A 9,314-nucleotide genomic window follows, 5' to 3' on the forward strand; every position below is an offset into this window, starting at 1 on the left:
AACATTAATTTATCATAAAATATGGGCTATGGAGAATGTTACACTTTACATGTAGAGGGGAATCTTATTACTGGCTCTCAGTTAAATTCTCATTACTGAGTCATTAGGGTTCAGTTACTTTAAGCTGACAGGTCTGAGGTTCAGGGACCCGGGTCCTGAATGAATCCCAGGTCTCCAGCAGGGCGTGGCAGAGTTTTTGGTGAGTGACTGCAATCAGTGCAGAGACTGGAGGTGAGGATGAGAGGCACAGAACCAGCAGGGTGAGGTCAGACTTGGTCTGTTCCCCTCTGTTCATGGGCTGTTGCCCACCTGTACCTGTCTACAAGCTGCTCCACTTCCTGTTCTGTGCAATACAGAGCCTTGGCCTTGCAAAGGTCTTTAAATAATCACATGGGGATATTTCTTTATATAAATATATAGATATATAGTATATATATATTTAACTGCTTGAAGCAGGTGATCTACTTTACAATAAGAGATATAATCCCTCATTAGCCTGGTTCAGTTTATTTCAGTCTCTCACTTTTGCCACGACATTCAGACTCTCAGGTCTTACAGATTTAGGGGCACTGTCCCTTCTCGTGTAGCTGGTTTGTGTCTTTTTCTCTTGTAACTGTAACTCTATTTATCGAACAGATGATGAATTTTGGAAAAATAGAGAGAGGCAGAGAATGTGTGATCAGCAGCAGAGGGAGGAATGGAAAGAGAGAGACCCATCCAGAGACAGCCCAGGTCCTTCAGCTGACTGCGCAGGTACAGCACCCAGGGTGAAAGAAGAAGTCCAGCTCGGAGAGAGACCAAACACATGTCCTGAACGAGGGAGAAATGTCAACCTCTGCCCAAACAGTGAAGGGGAAAGACCATCTAAAAGTATTGACACGAGGGAAAACTTCACCAGAAATTCACAAATTTTTGAAAACCAAGAAGTGATTGAATGTGGAAATAAGTTCACAGAGAGGTTGAATCACCCATGTATTCAAGACTATCGTAGACGTGAGAAAGATGTTACATGTACTGAGGGGGAGAAAACATTTACTAGGAAGTCAAACCTAACAGCAAATAAAGAAAAGTGCAGACAAGACCAGCCTTTTAAATGTCCAGACTATAAAAAATGTTTTACCTATAGAGCACAGCTTACAATTCATCAGATATTTCAGAAAGGACGAAAGTTATTTAAATGTTCAGAATGTAACAAAAGCTTCAGGCACAAATCGGTCCTACTACAACATCAAATGATCCATACCAGAGAGAAACCATTTAAATGTTCAGAATGTGAGAAAAGTTTCAATCGGAAAGGTAACCTGCAACGGCATGAAATGATCCATATGGGACAGAAATCATATACATGTTCTGAATGTGATAAAAGCTTCATTCAAAAAGGTGCCCTAAAAATGCATGAAAGAACCCACATGGAAGAGACACCATTTAAATATTCTGAATGTGAGAAAAGCTTCTGTGAAAAATCTAATCTAAGAGAACATGTAGTGACACATACAGGGCCGAAATCATTTAAATGTTTGGAATGTGAGAAATGCTTTGGATACAAATCATTCTTAATAAAACATCAAATGATTCACACCAGGGAAAAGCCATTTAAATGTTCTGAATGTGATAAATGTTTCAATCAGAAAGGTAACCTGCAACGGCATGAAATGATCCACAAGGGGCATAAATTTTTTAGATGTTCTGAATGTGATAAAAGCTTCAGTCAAAAAGGTGCTCTAAAACTGCATGAAAAGATCCACACAGGAGACACACCATTTAAATGTCCTGAATGTGATAAAAGCTTCCGTGAAAAATCTCTTCTAAGAAAACATGTCATGACACATACAGGACAGAAACCATTTAAATGTTCAGAATGTGAGAAATGCTTCGAGTACAAATCTTTCCTAATAAAACATCAAATGATTCACACCAGGGAGAAGCCATTTAAATGTTCTCAATGTGATAAAAGCTATTGTCACAAATCTGATCTAAGAAAGCATGAAATATCCCACACAGGACAGAAACCTTTTAAATGCTCTGAATGTGATAAGAGCTTCAGTCAGAAAAGCCACCTACGATTGCATGAAATGACTCATATGGAACAGAAGCCATTTAAATGTTCAGAATGTGATAAAAGCTTTATTAGAAAATATGACCTAAGAGACCATGAAATGATCCACACAGGACTGAAACCATTTAAATGTTCTGAATGTGATAAATGTTTCAATCAGAAAGGTAACTTACAACGGCATGTAATGATCCACAAGGAACTAAAATTATTTAGATGTTCTGAATGTGATAAAAGCTTCTGTCAAAAAGGTGCCCTAATAAAGCACGAAAGGACTCATACTGGAGAGAGACCATTTAAATGTTCGGAATGTGATAAAAGCTTCCGTGATAAATCTATTCTTAAAAGACATGAAATGATCCACATGGGACAGAAACCTTTTAAATGTTCTGAATGCAATAAATTTTTCAATAAGAAAGGCAATTTGCAACAGCATGTAATGATCCACATGGGACAAAAACCATTTACATGTTCTGAATGTGATAAAAGCTTTGGTCAAAAATCTGTCTTAAGAAGACATGAAATGATCCATATAGGACAGAAACCATTTAAATGTACTGAATGTGATAAAAGTTTTCGTCAAAAATCTATTCTAAGAAGCCATGAAATGACCCACACAGGACAGAAACCATTTAAATGTTCTGAATGTGAGAAAAGCTTCTGTCAAAAGTTTGATTTAAGAAGACATGAATTGACGCATACAGGTCAGAAACCATTTAAATGTTCTGAATGCAATAAATGTTTCAATCAGAAAGGTAATCTGCAACAGCATGAAATGACCCACATGAGACAGAAACCATTTAAATGCTCAGAATGTGATAAAAGATTCAGTTATAAATCAAGTCTAAAAAAACATGAAATAATCCATGGGACAGAAAACATGTAAATGCTTAATGTGTGAAAAGGTTCTGTGAAAAACCTGTTCTAAGGATACATGAAATAACCCATAAGGAATAGAAACCATTTAAATGTTCTGATTGTGATAAATACTTCCATCAACAATCTGATCAAAGTAATAGTGAAATGACCCATATGCATCTGTTGGTGCGTATAATAATTAGATGGTCTAAGTTGAGTAATTGTTTCATGCCAGGTCGTACTGAGTACTTTCACATCATGACCTTTTGCATTCTACACTAAATCTCTGCCAGAAAACTACTACTGCTGAAGTATGGTAGAAAAAAAAGAAAAAATTATACTTGCCTCACGTTGCCCAGGATAAAAAGTTGCACACCTTTTACCTATGCATTAAGACTATTCAAAGTGGAGGTGAAAGTGCTGAATATTCAGCTGGAGCTGAGATCCCTAATGCAGCTGTGGGCTATGGTGAATCAGATCTTGGTCCCTCAACAGTAGTAGACAGATCCCAGAAGCTAATGAAAGCATTAAGAGGATTATTTACATAAGAACACCCCAGATTTAAATCTTTGGTGTAAGCAAAGATAGCCTGGTAAACAAAAACAGAGGAAAGACCAATTATATCAAAGGAAAATTTGCAAAAGACAACTGATGAATATGTAAGATCTTTATTTGGACAAATCATAGAACATAAATAAGTGATGACATCTTAGAACAGCTGATGGATGAAGCAGAAGGAGAGAGAGCTGGAGAAAGATGCAGAAAGGATCCTCAGGGGAGAGTTCCCTGAGCAATTAATGACCACCACAGTAAAGGAACCGGAGAAACCAAGGATCACCAGGACAAAGGTGCCTGAGCAGTCGAGCCCTGAGCAAAGGCGCCAGGACAGGCAAGAACCACCAGAACAAAGATGCCCAAGCAGACAGGGACCACCAGACTCAGGTGCCTGAGCCAGCAGAAGAAGTGAAAGAAGCAGCTAGTGGGAAATCCTGAAAAACCCTGTGGAACCAAGGATCAGCTGAGGCTGAATAAAGCCACCATGGCCAGCTGTATCAAGAGCTGAAACCTCAGTATAGCATGGATTGACTATGAGGAAGCCTTTCATAGCGTCCCACACTCCTGGATAATAAATTGCCTTGAAATATACAAAGTGAAGCCTGCATTGATCAAGTTCACCATAAAAATGTGTCATTCTGCACTCCACCTGAATCATGAGGATGGACAATTCTTCATCGCTAACATTAAGATCCAGATGGCAATATTTCAGGAAGATTGCCTGTCACTGCTTTTGATTTGTCTGGCATGAAATCTGCTGAATACTCTCATTTGCTCTTTGGGTTAAGGTTGGCTCCTTTGTTTTCAATTTAAATTGATTTTCACCCATAAATTTCCTGAATTTTCCAAAGGTGACAATCAATTTAAACCAATTTTCATCCTAACTTCAGGCAGTTGAAAGAGCACTTCATAGCATGGATGCATTTCAAGGCCCCTAGCCACTGCTGGAAGCCCTTGTGGGCCAAAGCGTGTGCTGTGTTTCATGTCTCCCCCCCCTCCCCTCCTGAGCATCCAACATGCCTGCTGTCCAGTGTTCCCAATGTGGGTCCTACGCACTGGAAGCTCTTCCAGGCCGGCCCCCTGGCCCCGTACAAAAGCAGAAGTGCAGAGCAGGAGAGCCTCAGCTAACTGCTGCGGAAGGAGAGAGGAGAAGCCTGGAGCCACCAACAATGAGGCTGGAAACTGCTGCAGTGCAGGGAGAGAGGGGAGGGGTAAGAAAGGGAGAGTCTCTTTCAGAGGGGTGAGAGAGGGACATTCTAGGCAGGGGATGTGGGTTTAGAGAGAAGGATATTGCTAGGTACTAATATTCTGTTTTCTGTCTACCCAAAAACTTATATTTACATGGAAAAATAAAGTATTTTTTCCCCTCAGTTTCTCCTGTTTTATTGGTTTTCCATTTTAAAAAAGCTTGTTAAATTTCTAGGAAAAAATAAAAATAATAAAAACCAAAAATGAATGTCCCTAACCATAAATGAGCACCAGCGGGGAAGAGGGAAGGAGAGAGGGAGTGTTAGAAATGTAATTTAGGATTTAATGATCAAGCTCCACTGAATTGTCCTGGACTTCAACTGATAATGATTTGTGAATGTTTGCTCAGTGGATTGCAGAAGGGGATTTTGCTGGTACAGAGAATAAGGCTTTAATTCTAGTCCTTCCCAAGCAGGGTAAGGACCCCATGGTACCCGGTCATACCGGCCTGGATCTTTGCTAGACTTGGATACTGAATTTTGGGCTGAGATAACGGCTGATACACGGATTCAAATATTACCAGATCTAATATAAATGTAAACCGGAGTGAAGGCCAACACTAATACTTCGGTATATAAAAGCAAACAAATAAATAAAATAAATAAATAAAATAATAATGCATGATCGCGTGAGGTTAATGGGAGGGAGACATGCGGTATTGCACATCTGCAAGATTTGAGCATCGATGGAGGATTGCACGTGCATGAGATCAAGTCACTGCTCGTAAGCTTGGAAGCAGTAAAAGGGTTTGAGAGGGTGGGCCTGGTCATTGCTTTTCAGAACTTTGCATAAGTTTGGGTTTTCAGGGACTTTTGTGGGGAAGTTCAGTGATTACCCGATAAACCCAGAGCGGTGCTTATGGTCAATGGTGCTTACGCAGAAACTACTGAATTGCAACAGGGAACTTGACAAGATTGACTCTTTTACCCCTTCTTTTCCATTTTTCTTTTTATTTTAACAATTTGTATTCCACACGTCTCCACAGATCATGGTGGATTACATAATAATCATCCATAATAACACTTCAACACATCAAATCCCTAAAAATAAAACAAGACTAATGCAGAATACAAAACCTCTCCCACTTGCCCACAAAGTTCTTAAATATCAGATTACACCAAGAAATATTCCAACCCCACAGAAATTGTAAGAATAGTATACCTGGAAAAACCATGCTGATGACACCTGAAGGCCTCGATAGGAAAATTGGTTCTTACCTGCTAAGTTTCATTCCTGTAATACCACAGATCAGACCAGACACCAGACAATGGGTTTTGCTTCCCTACCAGCAAAAGAAAAAACTGAGAGGCACTGCTACATGACAGAGAGCGCCACCTGCAGTCCCCTAGTATTGACCTCTACTCAAGCCAAGATGTAACCCAAAACCACTTTCTCGGGCTATCAGGGAAAACGATAGGGTTGGAAACCCCCAAAATCTGGAGCCCACAACACTCCCAAAAATAAATCTGAAAAACCCAAACCATGATCAACAACTGCCCAAATACCCTGAAAGGCAAACCAACTTGAACCACCAGTTGGCAAAAACCAAAAGACTTTCGGCAGTGACAGGATGGGTCTCTGGACTGATCTGTGGTTTACAGGAACGAAAATTAGCAGGCAAGAACCAATTTTCCTTTCCTGAACATACCCAGATCAGTCCAGACAAGTGGGATGTACCCAAGCCACCCTACACTGGGCGGGAACCCGAAAGTGCCACACGCAGAACACTCGCACCAAAAAACGCTTCTTCCTGCGCCCTCACATCCATGCGGAAAGGTCTGGTGAAAGTATGCAGCGAGGACCACACCACAGCCCTACAAATCTCCTGAGGCGACAGCAACTGGCATTCTGCCCAGGAAGTGGCTAGCGATCTCGTGGAGTGCTCCTTCAGCCCCGCTGGAACTTGACGGCCCTTACAGATATAGGCCGTGCAAATAGCCGCTTTCAGCCAATGGGAAATGGTAGCCTTAGAGGCCTTCTCTCTCCCTTCTTTCTGCCCCCATACAGGACAAAAAGGTGACCAGAGCACCAGAACTATTCGACAGCTCCAGATAACGCAACAGAACAGTATGCCAGGATCAGCACAGGCAGGGCCAGTGGTCGGCGGATGAAGCGTTGTGGTCCATCAATCACTTAGAGACAAGAGCGGTGTGGCTGGCGCTGCGGGCATTCCTACCTCTGGTGCGGGGTAAGCCAGTGAGGATCTTGTCAGACAATGCGACAATGGTGGCTTACATCAACCGATAGTGTGGCACCAAGAGTCGGGCAGTGGCTTAGGAAGCCCAGGAATTAATCCACTAGGCAAAACAGCATCTGGCGCTACTGGCAGCTTCTCGCATCACCAGCATGGACAATGTGCAAGCAGATTTTCTCAGTCGACAACAGCTGGATCCCGAAAAGGTCATCAGTCGCCGCTGGGGCAGGCCTCACATGGATCTAATGGCAATTTCCCGAAACGCCAAGGCCCTGCATGTCTGCAGTCGACGAAGGGAACGAGGAGCCTTAGCTCTGCCTTGACCGAGGGGCATTCTTCTCTATGTTTTTCTGCCATGGCCACTGGTGGGCAAGATCTTATGGCATACAGAGGTCCATCTGGCGCCAGAGTGGCAGAGGCAGCCTTGGTTTGCGGATCTGATCAATCTAGCTGTGGATGGACCATTGAGGCTCGCTCATCTGCCAAAGCTTCTGCACCAAGGTCCCATATTTTCTGATCAGGCGGCTCACTTCTATCTCGTGACTTGGCTTTTCAGAGGAAACGCTTAAGGGAGAAAGGATATTCTGATGATGTCATTTCTACTCTGTTGCAAGCTAGAAAAACTTCCACCTCCTTGGCGTATGTGAGGGTCTGGAGAGTTTTTGAGACTTGGTGCGCAGAGCAGGGGGTTGAGCCTACTCGGGCATCCACAGCAAATATTCTGTCCGTCCTTGCAGAGAGGGTTAGCTAAAGGTTTGGTCTTTAACTCCCTCAGAGTTCAGGAGGCAGCCTTGGGCTGTCTTAGAGAGAGATGCAAGGGGTTGCCCTAGCTGTACATCCGGATGAGGTGTGTCTTCTCCGGGGCGCAACGCGTTTGCGTCTCCCAGTTTGGAAGTTGTATCCCCCTTGGACCCTTAACTTGGTCTTTAGGGATGTGTGTGCGGCGCTATTCGAGTCTCTTAGAAGGGTTACTATGAAAGATCTCACTTTGAAGATGGTCGTCTTGGTGGCAGTTTGCTCTGTGAGGAGGATTTCGGAACTTCAGGCCTCGTCCTGTAGAGACCCGTTTTTGTGGATTACGGATTCAGGAGTCTCACTGAGGACAGTTCCTTCCTTCCTCCCAAAGGTGGTATCTTCATTTCATTTAAGCCAATGGGTCAAGCTCCCAGCCTCTCCACATTTGGACACTACAGCACCTCATGCAAGAGAGTTGCGACTTTTGGGTGTAAAGCGGGCATTGTTGCATTATCTTAAGGTCGCTAATAGCTTCAGGTTGTCAGGACCATCTTTTTGTACTATAGAGTGGTGCAAAGAAGGGTCACAAGGCATTGAAATCTATGATTGTGCGTTGGTAGAAGGAAGCTATAGGTTCAGCATACGTGTGTCGGGGTCAGCCTGTTCCAGAGGAGCTAAAAGCTCTCTGTGAGTTCTCAGGTGCCTCTTGGGCCAAATGTCAACAGGTATCCGCCACAAGAGATTTGTCGGGCGCGACTTGGAAGTCCCTGCACACATTCACCAGGCATTAACTGTTTGGATGTCCAGGCTGCTGAGGTCACGAGCTTCAAGCAGGACTCTCCCAGTCCCACCCCAAATAGAACAGCTCTGGTACATCCCAGGGTCTGGACTGATCCAGGTACGTACAGGGAAAGGAAAATTGGTTCTTACCTGCTAATTTTCGTTCCTGTGGTACCCACGGATCCGTCCAGAGTCCCGCCCAGTTAAATTGGGGAGATTTGGAGAGCCCGCTCGATAGGTTATTGTGTGTAGTCTGAAGGTGTTGCAGGTTTCTTGTTTAGTTTTAAGTTTTAATTGCTCCTAAGATAAGAATCCACTTCCTTCTGCTCGTTTAGGAAGTTATTATGTATGGTTATTGTTAGTTTGTATCTTGGCTTGGATATTTCTCAAAACTGAGAGATTGCAGGTGGCACCTCGGGTTATGTGGCAGTTTCAGCAAAATATAGTGGGGCAGATCTTTAAAACATACGTGCGGGCGTAGATTTGTTCGCGCAACCTGGCTTTCCCCCATTCCCTTCAAGGCTGCTCCGAAATCGGAGCGGCCTTGAAGGGAACTTTTTTCCGGCCCCCCCAGTTTCCCCCTCCCTTCCCCTATCTAACCCACCCCCATCCCTAACTAAACCCCCCCTACCTTTGTCGAAAAAGTTACGCCTGCCCAAGGCAGGTGTAACTTGCGCGCACCAGGTGGCTGCCAACGCACCACTCCCTGACTGGCTGCCGGGTGCACCATTCCCCGGCACAGGGGCTGCTTTGGAGGCCTCGGCAACGCCCATGGGCTGGCACCGCGCCCACGGCCCCGCCCCTTGACATGCCCCAAACACGCCCCCAAGCAAAGCCTCAGGACTTACGCGCGCGCCGGCGGCCTATGCAACATAGGCCGCCGGCGCGCAG

At 43.9% G+C, this 9,314-nt stretch overlaps 1 protein-coding gene across 1 annotated transcript in view; it reads left to right on the plus strand.

Annotated features, from left to right (window-relative positions):
- The window catches only part of LOC115081024 (zinc finger protein 665-like), an 89,860-nt gene extending 85,024 nt beyond the window's left edge, over nucleotides 1-4,836 (plus strand). Inside the window, exon 8 of the mRNA XM_029585541.1 lies at nucleotides 637-4,836. Within this exon, the coding sequence (XP_029441401.1) occupies nucleotides 637-2,939 (2,303 nt within the window). The 3' untranslated portion in view covers nucleotides 2,940-4,836. The remainder of the gene's footprint in view (nucleotides 1-636) is intronic.
- Nucleotides 4,837-9,314: the final 4,478 nt, after the last annotated feature.

The sequence above is a fragment of the Rhinatrema bivittatum genome, chromosome 19 (genome assembly GCF_901001135.1).
Source record: "Rhinatrema bivittatum chromosome 19, aRhiBiv1.1, whole genome shotgun sequence".
NCBI classification, from domain to species: Eukaryota; Metazoa; Chordata; class Amphibia; order Gymnophiona; family Rhinatrematidae; genus Rhinatrema; species Rhinatrema bivittatum.